This window comes from Lissotriton helveticus, chromosome 2_1, assembly GCF_964261635.1.
Source record: "Lissotriton helveticus chromosome 2_1, aLisHel1.1, whole genome shotgun sequence".
Lineage (NCBI taxonomy): Eukaryota > Metazoa > Chordata > Amphibia > Caudata > Salamandridae > Lissotriton > Lissotriton helveticus.
In genome coordinates this window covers 1,685,253,701-1,685,269,455 of record NC_136059.1, presented here as the reverse complement: position 1 = coordinate 1,685,269,455, position 15,755 = coordinate 1,685,253,701, and the positions used below count along the sequence as shown (strand labels likewise).

General features: G+C 45.8%; 1 protein-coding gene across 1 annotated transcript in view; it reads right to left on the bottom strand.

Annotated features, from left to right (window-relative positions):
* The window catches only part of LOC144819903 (uncharacterized), a 75,256-nt gene that overhangs the window by 34,941 nt on the left and 24,560 nt on the right, over positions 1–15,755 (bottom strand). The window contains exon 3 of the mRNA XM_078677611.1: positions 3,181–3,234. Coding sequence (XP_078533737.1) covers positions 3,181–3,234 — 54 coding nt within the window. The remainder of the gene's footprint in view (positions 1–3,180; positions 3,235–15,755) is intronic.

Below are 15,755 nucleotides of genomic sequence, written 5' to 3'. Positions count from 1 at the left end.
GGCAGAAAGGCTGTATGCGGGGTGGGGGCATGGACATGCCCTTTATGGGCAGCCCCCACCCTAGTAAATTATGCAGCAATTAAATAATAAGATAAAGACTAAATTATACCAAAGCAATTTGGGGGAAGCAAAAGCCCTTGCCCAAGGGAACGCTCCCCCCTCCCTGGTGTCTAGTGGGTGGATCCCTGCTTGGGGTGCAAGGGTGCCTGCGTTGGCACTAGGCAGCTGTAATTAATGGCATTGCAGGGTAAAACGCAGGGCTGCACTTTATTGTTGTAAATATGGTGCAGCCTTACATTTCAAAAGTGGCGGAGTAAGGCGTTGAGCCAAGAAGGCAAATGCTGAGCTCCGTCACTTTTCTTGTAAATATTTCCACAGGTTTTTTTTATCTTAAATTTGGCTCTATCCCATATCTATGCCACCCTTTAAATATGTCCTAGGATGCTTGTTTCCGGTCCAGTGAGGACCTGGCTTGGCAGTTCGGGCTGGACTGTTCACATGAGGCACAGGGTCAAGACTGATTTGCATATGGTCAGGTCTAAACTGGGGTGGTATGGTGAGCAAAAGAACAATGGATTTAACCCAGATCTCTTGACTGGGGTGAATGTTTTGATTTGTTCTGCATTCCGTCCATCAATTGTGTGTTTTTTGCTTTCTCACCCTTGAAAATATGAGCAGCTTCAAATTCAATGGGTGTTGCGGCGGAATGCCCACTACAACACCCATTGTCTACCTCTTTCATGCTAAGTATAGCGTGAAAAGGTGCCTTATTTACAAGGCAGTATTAAGCCGCGATAAGTGGCTTAACATTGCCTTTTAAATAAGGCAAAGCCCGTATCGCCACAGGAACGTCAAAAAAGGGATGTTTCTGGGGAAATAGTGGGTCGTAAATATGCCCCTTTGTTTTTTATTTTCAGAAACAAACTCCCGCTTTGGGAATCTGTTTTTGAAAAACAAAGTTAAAAGTTTTGTGAATGGTCTTCAAAGCCGGCAGTGACCAGTCACAAACGTTTTTGTACCTTGAAAGAAACGGCTGTGCTGGTGGTTTCTTTCAAAGTACAGAGATGACCATTAGGCAGGAGATCCTCTCTAAATTTGATGGGCAGAGTAACGACAGGATAGCAGTTGTAAAGTTTTCAGCCACCCTGAAGGACTGTATTCCTTCTGTCAATCTCTAAATCTGGAGACGTTGAGAACAGTCTACTCTTCAGGCCAATATAAAGCGAAAACTCTGGAAATCCAAAAACATAATGCGGCGGAATGGATCAGGAAAAGGATTATTTTGTGAAGTAAAATTAAATTAATCCCTCACATGGAAATTAATATCCGAAAAGTTCTTCTTATTTGAAAACCAACACCAGAACGCGGTCCAAAGTAGTATTTATATTTATATAGATTCTTTTGAAAGGGACAATACACGCAAATATTTATACACAAATTCTATATACAAACAACAACACATATCTGTACAACATCAATCCTTGTTACCCTGTTTGCTATTACGGATGCGAAAACATTCCAGAAACAATAATTATCACTCATAATCCTTATACAATGAAAGAAGATAGTCCTTTTATAAAGCACAACCGAATGTACATTTTTGGCCCTCTTTCAATATTGGAGTGTGCATCAATTTCTTTACAATTAATTCAGACTTTTAGAGGGCTTCTCCAGACTGTGGAGTCGACGCGTTTCAGCCCGTATGTTTTGAGCTTCATCAGGACTGGGGCAAAAGGAAACCTCTATAAAAATCCGACTGTCACAAAGACGCGGATAACGCAGTGCCTGAAGTACAATTGTCCAATATGGAATTTATTTATTCCTCTGAAATCTCTAGCATGGTAGCACGTCCCAGTGACGAAACTCGCTAGTAGGGGGAGGCGCCAGCAACTCCCAGAGTCGGAGTTCCAAGGTCAGAATGATTTCCTGATCAAACGAAGCACTTAACAACGATGCGGTAAAGAAGAATCATCTGCGCCGGTACGGCTCAATCATGTGGGTCACATGAAAGAGGGCCAAAATGTCCCCTCGGGTGTGCTTTGTACAAGGGCTATCTTCATTCATTGTATACAGATCGCGAGTGATAATTATTGTTTCTGGAATGTTTTCTCATCCGTAATAGCAAACAGGGTAACTAGGATTGATGTTGTTGTATAGATATATGTGTTGTTGTTTGTATATAGAATTATTTTATATATATTTGTGTGTATTGTCCCTTTCAAAAAATATATATACATATAAACACTACTTTGGACCACGTTCTGGTGTTGGTTTTTAAATAAGAAGTGTTCGGATATTAATTTCCATGTGAGGGATTCATTTACTTTTCCTTAAAAAAATAATCCTTTTCCTGATCCATTCCGCTGCATTATTTTTTGTATTTCCAGTGTCTCTGACCAGATGCGGTTGGAGCACTAGGGCAAATCCCCTTCATATTAATAATATATATATATAAAGAGAAGAAGCTATGAAACCTTTCCGGGGCTTGTTCTAGAGGTTTGGAGCACTATCCAAGAAGCATCGGAGGAGCTTAGACAGGCTTCTTTAGAGGGCAATAGAATAACCCTTTTTCTTCTGTCATGCATTAACAGAGACTAGTTGGCCTCAGTATATACATAAACGGATAACTCTATCAAGACTGGGCAAATTAGTGTGTAGTCCTGTTCTTGGCCCAGGAAGCTTTAGGTGGTAAATGGAGAAAATGTTAGGGGCATATTATCAAGCACGGAGTTAAAATGATCGCTGCTTTAGAGGCAGAAAACTGCCGCTAAAGCGGCAATAATGGTCTTGATAATATGTACTTGAGAATTCAATAGAAGCCCATGTTGACACCAGAACATGGGCTTCTATTGGAATTCTCAAGGGCCTAATTTCAAGTCCATTATCGCCGCTTTAGCGGCAGTTTTCTGCATCTAAAGCGGCGATAATTTTAGCGCCGTTTCTTGATAATATGCCCCTTAGTGCTTTGTAATTTTGTGATGAGGGCGCTACATTTGAGGGCTAGATTACAGCATCTGTCTGGAGGTAAAAATAAATACCATAAGAGGAATATCAATAATTAGCCCCCAAAGACCGGCTGTTTCTGCTGATACCAGAAAATACCTATAAAATGAAATCAACAACAAATTGAAAATTAAATATTAATAGCATTCAGGGCCATCAAATGTAAAAAGAACTTACTATGCCTCAACTCCTCTCCACTGTTCAGCAGTACAGATTTCTTGGTAAAGAATGCTGCATATAAAAGAGCAAAGGATTGTTGAGAAAATATCAAAGGCATATTTTCTTTGGATAGGCAATTTAGTATAACATGTGAGCGTTTTTTAGAAGATTTATAATTCCGACGTATGGCAATGCACCAGGAGAGTCAAGTAAAAAGAATTGTTCAGTGCACATCCAAACACCATAACTCTTGGACACAGTTTGGAGAACCACAACAAATACAATCAACGCAAGCAAGACCATCCATCCTAGGTTTTAGGAGCCTTCTGCCTCCTAAAAGTCTAAGTTAGTTGTTCACTAAATATTTGGCAGATTTAGGGTTTCCAACACAGAGTTGTAAAGACGTTGAAGATTCGGTTCATAAACATATACCTCTTTCATTATGAGCTGGCATTTTGCAACCTTAGCTCACGCTTATATATTTTCCCTTGTGTTACCTTGAGCCAAGTTAAATGTGGTGCACTGGTGTCAAGTTGTATTAACATTTTTGGCTTTACATAAATGGCTTTAGGCTAGTGCGATGATGCGCCCAGCGGTCGTCCATGCAGGTAAGCGTGGTGGGGCAGTGCGGGGCGGTGGAAGTTGACAGAGGGGGGACTCAGGAAAATTAAATCAATAAATCCTATTTTGCTGTCTGTCAACATCCCCTCCGCCCGCCCCCCACCCCACGCTTACCTGTGCGGACCGCTGCTGGATGTGCCAACATTTGGACCAACTGGTGCAAAGTCTAAATTTGACATGTATCCGAAAGTGCAGCTGTTTCTGCAAATTTACACTGGCATCATTGTGATCTATTTGTTCCAGTCCATTCTGTGATGTACCTAATCTATTAAAAGGCATCTCCATTCAAGATAAATTTTGCCAAAATGTATTTGTATTTTTTAATAGATTTTGTAATGTACAATAAGCAAGGGCATTCCCTACAATTTTTAAAACTTCCATTCTTGATTTCTTTTTTAAAAGTATTGCCACAATATTCAATGTATCCATGGTGCCTTGTGGCATGAGGGAGGAATGGATCATCCAGGGAAGAGTGTGTATCCCAGAGGCTGGCCCAGAGAACCCACCTTTTAGCCTCACCCCCACATACATGGGCTGGCATTGTATGGGGTAAGGAATGGTTGGTCAGCAAGTTCTCTGGTCTGCATCCCATCCCAGCAGAAGGTGTATTAAGGAAGTAACTAAATCAGATGAAGACCGTAAATCTTTCAGATAGGGGAAATCCTTAGAACTGTGAGTGAACACAGCATCTTCAACACGGTCAACTAGCAATCTCAGTTTGACAACAAAGAGCTTGTGGCCATCTGGAGGTGGTCATTTCTTATCTCTATCTTAATTCTGTCTGCAAGAGGATAAGGGCTCATGGTCAGAGCATTTCATCTGGATTGACACAGAAGAACCAGTTACTTACCTTCGGTAACGCTTTTTTCTGGTGGATACAGTATCTGCCTGTGGATTCCTCACCTTGTGAATATCCCCCTGCGTCAGCAACATTCCGAAATTCTTTTGTAGCTCTTCACGCCGACGACGTCACAGACGCACGGCAGCGCGCGCGGCTCCGCTGACGTCACTGACTCCATAATAGGACTCCGTCGGCATGATGACATCAGTTCCGCCCTTTTTTCCGTGCCTTCGAGGCACACGGACGGACCAACAACAGTAGATATATACACAATGTACACAGTACCAAATAATCAAGGTAACACACACATTGTGCAGTCAATGCTGGAAAGCAATTGTAACAACACATTTCCTTTGATAATAAAATATATACATTAAAACAATGTCACTAATACAGGTATAGAAGAGTGGACAACGGGGAGGCGGGAGGGCCAGTGAGGAATCCACAGGCAGATACTGTATCCACCAGAAAAAGCGTTACCGAAGGTAAGTAACTTGTTCTTCTGATGGATACATCTGCCTGTGGATTCCTCACCTTGTGAATAGATTCCCACAGCAGTCCCACTCCAGGAGGAGGGTGTCCACTCTCCTATACCAGAAAATCTTGGAGGAAGGAACGCGCAAAGTGACCGTCCCTCCTCACTTCAGAATCTAAGCAGTAATGCTTCGCAAAAGTGTGGAGGGAGGCCCAAGTCGCCGCTCTACAAGTGTCCTCTACAGGCACACCTCTAGACAAAGCAGATGTATTAGACCTTGCTCTAGTAAAATGAGCTCTCAAACCTTTAGGAGGTTCCTTACCCGCCAGAGAGTAGCATATCTTGATACACAAGACAATCCATCTTGATAGTGTGCGCTTGTGCACTGCTTTGCCTCTTCTGGCACCAACAAAACCCACGAAGAGCTGGTCATCAACTCTGTCCAGGTAGAAGCTCACCGCCCTCTTAGGGTCCAAGAGGTGAAGTCTCTCCTCCTCCTTAGAAGGGTGATAGGGAGGATAGAAGGTAGGGAGGGTAATGGACTGCCCCAGATGGAAAGGGGTTACCACCTTAGGCAGAAAAGCAGCCCTGGTCCTGAGTACCATTCTTTCAGCATGAATGGTCAAGAATGGGGGCTTTGAACTAAGAGCTTGAAGCTCACTTACCCTCCTTGCCGAGGTAATCGCAATCAGGAAGACCGTTTTAAAAGATAAAAGTCTCAACGGACCTCTGTGCAAAGGCTCAAAAGGTGAACCCATTAAGAAAGTAAGAACAAGAATCAAGTCCCATTGAGGCACAATAAAAGGAGTAGGAGGAAATGTATTTGTAAGGCCCTTTAAAAAACTTAAAACAATAGGAGACTTAAATAAGGACGGCTGATCCAGCAGACAGAGAAATGCAGACAAGGCCGAAAGATTACCTTTGACCGTAGCTACAGCAAACCCTTGCTGAACCAAAGAAAGTGCAAACTGAAGTATGTCAGACAATCGAGCCTTTAACGGGTCAATGGACTTCTCCCCACACCATGATACAAATTTGGACCACCTATAAGAGTAGATAGACTTGGTGGAATGACGCCTGGCTGATAAAATGACATCCACCACGTCATGTGGGAGAGAAAAAGAATTCAGGTTGTCTCGTTCAATCTCCAGTCATGAAGGTGTAACGTCTGGAGGTGTAGAACCTGCCCCTCCATCTGAGAGAGGAGGTCTGCCCTGAGAGGGAGACGGAGCGGAGGGCACGAGTAGAGGTGGAGAAGATCTGTGTACCACAACCTTCTTGGCCAATCCGGGGCGATCAATATAACTTGGGCCCGGTCTTGCCGTATCTTCCTCAGAACCCGAGGAATCAAGGGTATGGGAGGAAATGCGTAAAGGAATTTTGAGTCCCAACTCAACTGAAATGTGTCCCCCAAAGCTCCCTGCACCGGATACTGGAGACTGCAGAATGACAGGCAGTGAGCATTCTCGTGAGTGGCAAACAGGTCCACCCGAGGAGTTCCCCACGTCCGAAAGACGTGACGAACCACCTCCGGATGAAGCCTCCACTCGTGGTCGGCCAAGAACTGCCGACTGAGACTGTCTGCACGTACGTTCAGAACTCCGGCCAGATGATTTGCCATCCGACAAATCTGGTGGTCCTGAACCCAGGACCAGAGACGCAGTGCCTCTCTGCAAAGTCACTGCGACCCCACTCCTCCCTGCTTGTTGACATACCACATCGCGGTCGTGTTGTCCATTAGGACTTGAACCGACCGACCGCGAAGGGAAGGGAGGAATGCCTTGAGCGCCAAACGTATAGCCCGCAACTCTAGAAGGTTGATGTGAAGAATCCTTTCCTCTAGAGACCAAAGACCCTTGATCTCTAGATCCCACCGATGAGCACCCCACCCTAGAGTGGATGCATCCGTTATCACTGTGGCCACCGATGGAGGCAGATGGAAGGGCTTTCCTTGAGACAGATTGCTTTCTAAGCTCCACCAACACAGATCCGCTGCAGCTTCTCTGGTGATCCTCACAGACTCCCTGAGATCCCCTTTTGCGCTGATACCACTGCCTGTGGAGACACCACTGGAGTGCCCTCATGTGCCAGCATGCATGATTGACCAACAGAATGCTAGAAGCCATCAGACCGAGCAGACGAAGGACCTTTAGGACTGGAACGACCGCTCCACTGTAAAATAAAGAAATCATTTCCTGTATGTCGCGAATCCTTTGTAGTGGAGGGAATGCCCGACACACAGTAGTATCCAGTACAGCCCCTATGAACAGGTTGCGCTGGGAGGGCACCAGGTGAGATTTGGGTACATTTATCGAAAAGCCCAATCTGTAGAACAACTGAGTTGTGACTTGCAGATGATGGAGCACCTTCTCTGGAGATTCTGTTTTGATCAGCCAATCGTCCAGATAAGTGAATAGTGGTATCCCTGACCTTCTGAGATGTGCTGCCACCACAGCCATCACCTTGGTGAAGACTCGAGGTGCAGTAGTAAGACCAAATGGAAGGACCGCAAACTGGTAATGTTACGAACCCACCGTGAAACGGAGATACGACCTGTGCGACTTCAGGATTGGGATGTGGAAATATGCATCCTGCAAGTCGATCGACACCATCCAGTCTTCTTCCAGCAGCGCTTGAAGAACCTGCGCATGGGAGAGCATCTTGAACTTCTCCTGTTTCAGAAAAAGATTCAAGACCCTGAGGTCCAGGATTGGACGAAGTCTGCCATCCTTCTTGGGATCAGGAAATACCGGGAGTAACATCCCTGACCCCTTTCCTGCTCCGGAATCACCTCTATTGCACCTTTTCTTAGTAACGCCAGGACTTCCTCCTGCAGAAGTAGCAGGTGCTCCTCTATGCAAAACCCTTGGCAAGGAGGGTAATTCAGAGGGAATTCCGGAAAAGGAAGCATACCCATTCTCCATGAGATTGAGAACCCAAAGGTCCGATGTGACCGATTCCCAATCTCGCAGAAAATGGGTAAGCCGACCCCCTACAGGACCCACATGATCCGGAATGGTGGATCTAGGGCTGCTTTGCTGAGGTATGAGGGGGTGGGAAGAGGAGGAGGAGGAATCTTGACGTCCTCGAGGACGAGCCTTTTGTCTGCCTCTGTACGACCTTCCGAATCCTCTGTACCTCTTACTCACAGAACCTCTGGACTGAAGGCCCAAAGATCTAGCTGTTGCTCTGCTATCCTTGAATCTCTCCAAAGCAGCATCCGCATTTTAGCCAAAAAGCCCTGAATCATCAAATAGCAGATCTACTAAAGTAGCTTGGACATCAGCAGAAAATTCAGAAGTCTTCAGCCAAGCTGCCCTCCAGCTGGCAATAGATGACCCCATGACTCTCGCCACAGAGTCAGTGTGTCCAAACCACTCTGGATGACTTGGTGAGCAGCAGCTTGAGTATCAACAAGAACCTCATTGAAGTTCTGCCTGTCCTCCTCAGGAATCTTAGGGACCTATTGCTTCACAGAGTTCATCAGAGCATGGATGTAATGCCCTAAAAGGCAAGTGGCGTTCGTTGACTTGAGAGCCATGCTAGCTGAAGAAAAAAACGTTCTTTGCCGACTGGTCTTGCTTTTTAGACTCTTTGTCACTAGGCACCTGACGGAAGGCACCTGCAGATTTCTTGGAGCAGGCTGCCTGTACCACCAAGCTCTCGGGTGAAGGATGGGAGGATAAGAAGTCCGGGTCTCCAGGAGCCACCCTATATCTCCTCGCGACAGCTCTCAAAACTGCTGGATTGGCTCTGTCATCGCCTCATTAAAAGGAAGCATAGGCTCTACCACTGAAGATGGGGAGCGGAGAACTTCCATTAAAATATTTGATTTAAATTCCGCAGTGGGCAAATTTAAATTCAAAAGTTCAGCTGCCTTTTTGATGAATACATGATATTGAGCCACATCTTTTGATGGGGCATCTGGAACAGAGGATAGCTCCCAATCCGGAGATAGTTCTAAACCACTAGCCTCCCTCAGATCATCAAGGAAATCATAGATTCCTGCAGCTCACCTTCTTCAATCTCCACTTCTCTATATCTCTGTTCCTTTAGAAGCCGTTGAGCTTCCCGTCTCGACCTCACCTTCGGGATCGGCGTCGGCGGATCCGCAACAGACTCCAAAGGAGCCGGTGCCGGCGTCAAGCTCGGTGCCGAAGGACCAGGCTGCAGCAATCGAGGTCGAATTTGAACCGGCGCCGGTGATGAAGGAACCAACGTCGATGATGCCAAGACGGAGACAATGCTGGCATAAAAGGCATGAACGGCGCCAGAGCATACGTCTGAGGACTCCCAGATTAAAGGCCATCGGACCCATGGGACCAACCGGTGCTCCAGAGGGGTACATGGCTCTCAAGAAGACTCCATACATTGCATTTAAATAATGCGTAGGGTCTTGCCCCGGGCCTGGAAATGGAGGGTATGAACCCACAGGCAGCTCCTGAGAAGGCACCGGATTTGGGTCAACTTGTTCTTCGGGATGATGGACTGGAGTCGTAGAAACCTCAGGCAAGGTTCTGCCTGTCCTCCTCAGGAATCTTAGGGACCTATTGCTTCACAGAGTTCATCAGAACATGGATGTAATGCCCTAAAAGGCAAGTGGCGTTCGTTGACTTGAGAGCCATGCTAGCTGAAGAAAAATACTTTCTTTGCCGACTGGTCTTGCTTTTTAGACTCTTTGTCACTAGGCACCTGACGGAAGGCACCTGCAGATTTCTTGGAGCAGGCTGCCTGTACCACCAAGCTCTCGGGTGAAGGATGGGAGGATAAGAAGTCCGGGTCTCCAGGAGCCACCCTATATCTCCTCGCGACAGCTCTCAAAACTGCTGGATTGGCTCTGTCATCGCCTCATTAAAAGGAAGCATAGGCTCTACCACTGAAGATGGGGAGCGGAGAACTTCCATTAAAATATTTGATTTAAATTCCGCAGTGGGCAAATTTAAATTCAAAAGTTCAGCTGCCTTTTTGATGAATACATGATATTGAGCCACATCTTTTGATGGGGCATCTGGAACAGAGGATAGCTCCCAATCCGGAGATAGTTCTAAACCACTAGCCTCCCTCAGATCATCAAGGAAATCATAGATTCCTGCAGCTCACCTTCTTCAATCTCCACTTCTCTATATCTCTGTTCCTTTAGAAGCCGTTGAGCTTCCCGTCTCGACCTCACCTTCGGGATCGGCGTCGGCGGATCCGCAACAGACTCCAAAGGAGCCGGTGCCGGCGTCAAGCTCGGTGCCGAAGGACCAGGCTGCAGCAATCGAGGTCGAATTTGAACCGGCGCCGGTGATGAAGGAATCGACGTCGATGATGCCAAGACGGAGACAATGCTGGCATAAAAGGCATGAACGGCGCCAGAGCATACGTCTGAGGACTCCCAGATTAAAGGCCATCGGACCCATGGGACCAACCGGTGCTCCAGAGGGGTACATGGCTCTCAAGAAGACTCCATACATTGCATTTAAATAATGCATAGGGTCTTGCCCCGGGCCTGGAAATGGAGGGTATGAACCCACAGGCAGCTCCTGAGAAGGCACCGGATTTGGGTCAACTTGTTCTTCGGGATGATGGACTGGAGTCGTAGAAACCTCAGGCAAGGGAGCCTCTTCCTCCTCTCGAGTTGGAGATTGAATCGACATCGGGGACAGATTCAATACTCGAGCCGGTGACTGCTCCGGTGACCCGACAGGCGATTGCTCACCTTCCGGATCCTGCACAGCAGGTGAAGGAGAGACATAATCCCTCCGATGTCGACGACTTGGAGACTACGACTTTGGGTCAGACTCCTTCTCTGAATGACGTCGAGACCAATGCTTCCTCTTCTTATGCTTCATCTTGAATCAAGAAGCATGTCCCGAAGACGACCTCGAAGTGGACCTCTGATGCGCAAAACAAACAGCATGCAGCGGTCTAGAGATCTGGCTCCGACTAAGCAACTTATAAAACAACAAATATCCTCATACGCCTTCCTACTCCTTACAATGCACAGTCTCCGATTCGTGATGGAGTCCTCCGAACCTGGGTGAGAAGTTAGCAAACCAAATGATGGTTGGAGGCAGGCAACATAACATATCCATAATATAACATAACTGTAGGAATGGATTTAAACAGGGGTGTATCCTGGCACCACTAAAGTTTCCTTGTAGTTTTGAAAGAGGTTACTATAGTTCCACCTAAACTACATTACATTAAAGTCCAGGTACTTTGCTACGCCATGGCATTCTAAATAGAGATCAAACGTAACTAGAATTACATTGTGCAGTCAAGATTAGCCATGTACTAACTATGGGAATAATTACTTGATAATGAATGTGTGGAAAGCTTAAATTATGGCAAAAAGAAGAATGTACACAAACTGTATTTATAAAGTTAAACATTCTCCCTTTGGATGCTCAATTACACATACAAGGCCTCATGCACTCATTCACACACCTCCTTTTCGTATCATATTTGTTAACTCCCCAAATCCCACTTAAATTCAGTGCCACGATTGTATGAAATTAGTAAGATCTTTAATATAATGTAACAGCACATGCAACAGCTTAATTGAGTCAATGCATACTCACCCCAATACATTTTGTAGAAAACATATAATGTTGGCACACAACATACAGTACTTTAAAATACAATCATTATGTCATAAACAAAAGCAAATTACAATTACAAATTAAACATACAAAATGGGAGAATATACAAGACAACAGCATGGGTCTTTATAAAACGTTAATCTGTTACAATCATTTCTCCAGATGCCTGATCATCCATATGATCAACTATTGCATCCTGGTGTTTACCAGATGTATTACAAATCGATACGTTGACACGTTTTGGTGATTAAAAAAAGATAGGACCACCTTCTTAAGGACACTAACTTCTCCCAGATACAAGACATACAATTGGTATCACCTATGTAAGGAATAGACCCAAAGTTACAACAAGAAAACAGGAATTTCATTATATATGCATACTAGCAGCCCGTCCCGACGTTGTCCGGGTATGAAATAGAATGTGTGTAATGTGTGTATTTAGATACGGTCATTCGCGTGTTCCCCCACTTGAGGCCCAGCTGTAGCCCTGGTTGATGTTAGCAGGCGCGTGTCCCCCCGCTTGAGGCCCAGCTGCAGCCCTGGTTCATGTTAGCAGGCGCATGTAATTAGTGTAGTGATCCGCCGCCTGAGCCCGGCTATAGCCCTGGCTGATGTTAGCAGGCGCGTGTAATTTGGTTTAATGAGATAGTTCAGTAACAGCGCGCATAAGAGGCTGCAGTAATTGTCCCCAAAGACACGCTCAGTCGTGTGTGCCCCCGCTTGAGGGCCAGCGGCGACCGTCTAACAATTAGAATTGTGTGAGTCTTGAATGATTGTTTCCCGCTGTTCTTATTTTTTTATGACCCACACCAACGCTCTTCGGCCCGAGTGCTTTTTAGACGCACCCAGGCCAAGCCACACACAGCGTTCGGCCCTTTCAGACACACCCAGGCCAAGGCACACACTGCATTCAGCACCCCCAGTATGTGTGAGACAATGGGCAGTCCCCCAAGGGAGTGTTGCGAATGGTTACTTACCACGCTTCGAGGTGAATGCCTTTGTGACGCCCCCAGCACATAGTGGCGCTTTTTGGTGGTAATACTGGCTCGTAGCTAGTGGTGAGATGGACCACTAACGGAGTGCTAATAGCGTCAGCTGCGGGGCAATAATGGTTGTTAATTATATCTCTTGTTACTCGGCCTGGCATGAAGCTCGTGCTCATCACTACAGGGCGATTCGGATTAAACATCCATTTTAGATAGAGAACCACAAGTGAGCATATATCATATTGTTTTAATATATGCCAGAAGCTTTCAAGCTATTTTTGTTGAGTTTAGCCTTACAGCAATATATCCTGCCAGTTATACAATTGTGAATGTGGTGTTAAAACACAAAAAGTCAGTTGACATTATTGCTTTTTGCAACACTTTTTCAAAAGAATTTTTCCTTAACAAACTTCATTCATTTTTTTCTTATTGTGCTTTATCCTTACACTTAACCGACTGGCCAAGACCAAAACTCAACTTCACGTTTCGCTGTTCACGCTTCTGTTCAGGACATGATTACACACAAAAGTGTAACTTAACATTACAGTACACACATGTTGTGAATTCTGGACACATAAAACTGTATTATTATAACTTGAATTGCAGCATTTATCTCCCTGCACTCGATGTATCTAATCAGGGGGTCACTTATCTCTGATGCTTACCAACTCTGTACTACTTAAGTTGAGACCGCAAATCCTTTTACCCTCAATCAGAGTCCAGGGAGCTTCCTCCATTTCTCCCTTACATTACTAAGCAATTTTAATAGCTTTTAATAATGTTCATGATCGCCCTATGTTATGATCGATCATGCGTTGTATGTCAGAATATCGTTGACAAAAATATAGTCTTACATTAATATAGTTTTCTAAAGATCATTTGCTAAAATATTATCCAATTAGAGGCAGATATTTTAATATTGATTCCAGTAGGGTGATGTTTTTGTGAACAATATGTGGGACTCAATATTTTGGTCAGACAATATTTAGTCCTTAATACTCTGGTACCATGCCCAATCAGCATTAGTTTCAAATAACCCAATGTCAAACCATGTAGTCCAAAACTTGGTCACTGCTGCTCAAGGAGGCTTACCATCCGAATGTTTACAAATGTCCAATTGGAATGTTTTTCTAGGTCATCACTGCGCCTGGGTCATAAAAATGTATATCTCTGCCACAGCCAAACTATAGACCCTCCTTCAATAAGAAATCTTCGGGTTGTGTGCTGTTTCCCAACAAATCGACACCCTACGTTTGGTCAGCACCTCTCCTAATTTGTTGATTTGCAGCATTCTGAAAGGCCCAGTAGGGAAGTCTGTTGCCAATTTGTAATGTCTGGCAGTGATTCCCATAACGACAATGGGCAGATCTCATTTTCCAAAAAGTGTGACCCATGAGGTTTTACCAATGTGTCCAACCTCGCCACTTTCTTTAGTTAAGCAGCTATGTAGTATAATCAGAATCCGTTAGCTGAAGTCAGAATTTTCCCATACCTACACTGTCTTGTCATCTGTCCACGTCACTCCAGATATCAGGGAGTTAAACTCCTAGAAGAACATTTGCATCCCGGTAATCAATATATTTAGAAGAAAGAGAGTGGTTGGAAGACAAATACCATCTTGGTAAGGATCAATCTTCCATCACGGACAATAGTAGACTGCTCCAGAACTGCTCGGAGGGGTAGATTTACTAGCAACTCACCCGACACAGTGCAGCAACCAAAGTTGGATGTTGATTTCTCTTTTTAATGCCAGCCTCAACGAAGCATTTTGAATTTGATGCAAAGCCCTGTCTACAAGAGTACTTAGTACAGGATGGCTACGTGACCCACCTGATTCGCCGAAGTACCTCCCACGAGATGAGCTGCTGAGGAATGGTTGCCGCTCTCTCGAAGCTCCGATGTTTCCCCGACGACTCTGAATTTTGAACGGGGGTCTCTAGTAACTTGAAGCTTTCTGTGCCTGAATTCAGCATAGGCGCGCCTGAGCTCTGCCTAAGGCTCGGATGCAGGGCCGGCGCTAGGCATGGGCAGCTGCCCAGGGCCTCGCACTCAGCCCACCATCATGGGGCCACGCACTGGTGATGTGTCCTGTTGTTTCCCTGGCGATCTATTTCAAAGAAAGTTGTCGCCTTGCAATTAAGGTCCTTCGGAGGGTCCCCCTCCCCGGGCCTCTCAGGGATGGTGTCTGGAGGCATAGGGGAGGGAGAAGCTCCCTTCAATTGCAAGGAGACCCATTCACAGACACTGTGGGAGGCCCATTATCCAGCATTTTTTGTGCCCCCACAGTTTTAACTTTTAGCCCACAAGCAATTCTCACACCTATCAACTGAAGGTGAGAGAAATGCTTGTGGGCTGAAAGTTAAAACTGTGGGGGGGGGGCAAAATGCTGGACAATGGTCCTCCCACAATGTCTGTGAATGGTCTCCTTGCAAGGGGCCACTTATCTACATTAGAGGGGCCTCGCACATTCCATTTTAGCCCAGGGCCTCGCAAATCCTGGAACCGGCCCTGCTCGGATGGCACACACTGAGAAGCGAGGCTGCGCTAGCTACACCGGCGAGACGTTGACGCTATGCCGAGCTGCGGAGTGCAAAGTGCTGAGTGGAGGGAGTGAAGGGGCCCAGAAGAGAGACGAGGCATCCTGCTGAGGTATTCTTCGTGTCGGAGCACTACGTGAGAGTGTTCGCATTGTTGTTGACTGCTGTTGCCATCTGTCATCTGCGGCTGCCTGCCCCTCTGTACTCCTGGACTCCGTGTTTCAGCCCGCCTATCTACCTGTTCTGGAGCCTGAAGCCTTGAAGCATTTAGCCATTGCTCATTTCCGGCTTTTCTAGTACCTCCAGCATTGAAAAGCATTGAAAAGCCTGCTCTACTTCGCCATAGTCTCTACGCTGCTGCTGCCTGCCTGCCTACCCACCCTCTGGCCTCTAACCCGGTGTGTAACTCCTTAATTCAGAGAACTTCTTCCATCAGAGCTCCCGCACCGGGCGGTGATCGCTCCATACTCTGCTGCCGCCTGCCTGCCTGTTTTTCTGCCCTCTTGCCTCTAACCCTGCCTGTAACTCTTTAACCCAGTGAACCAA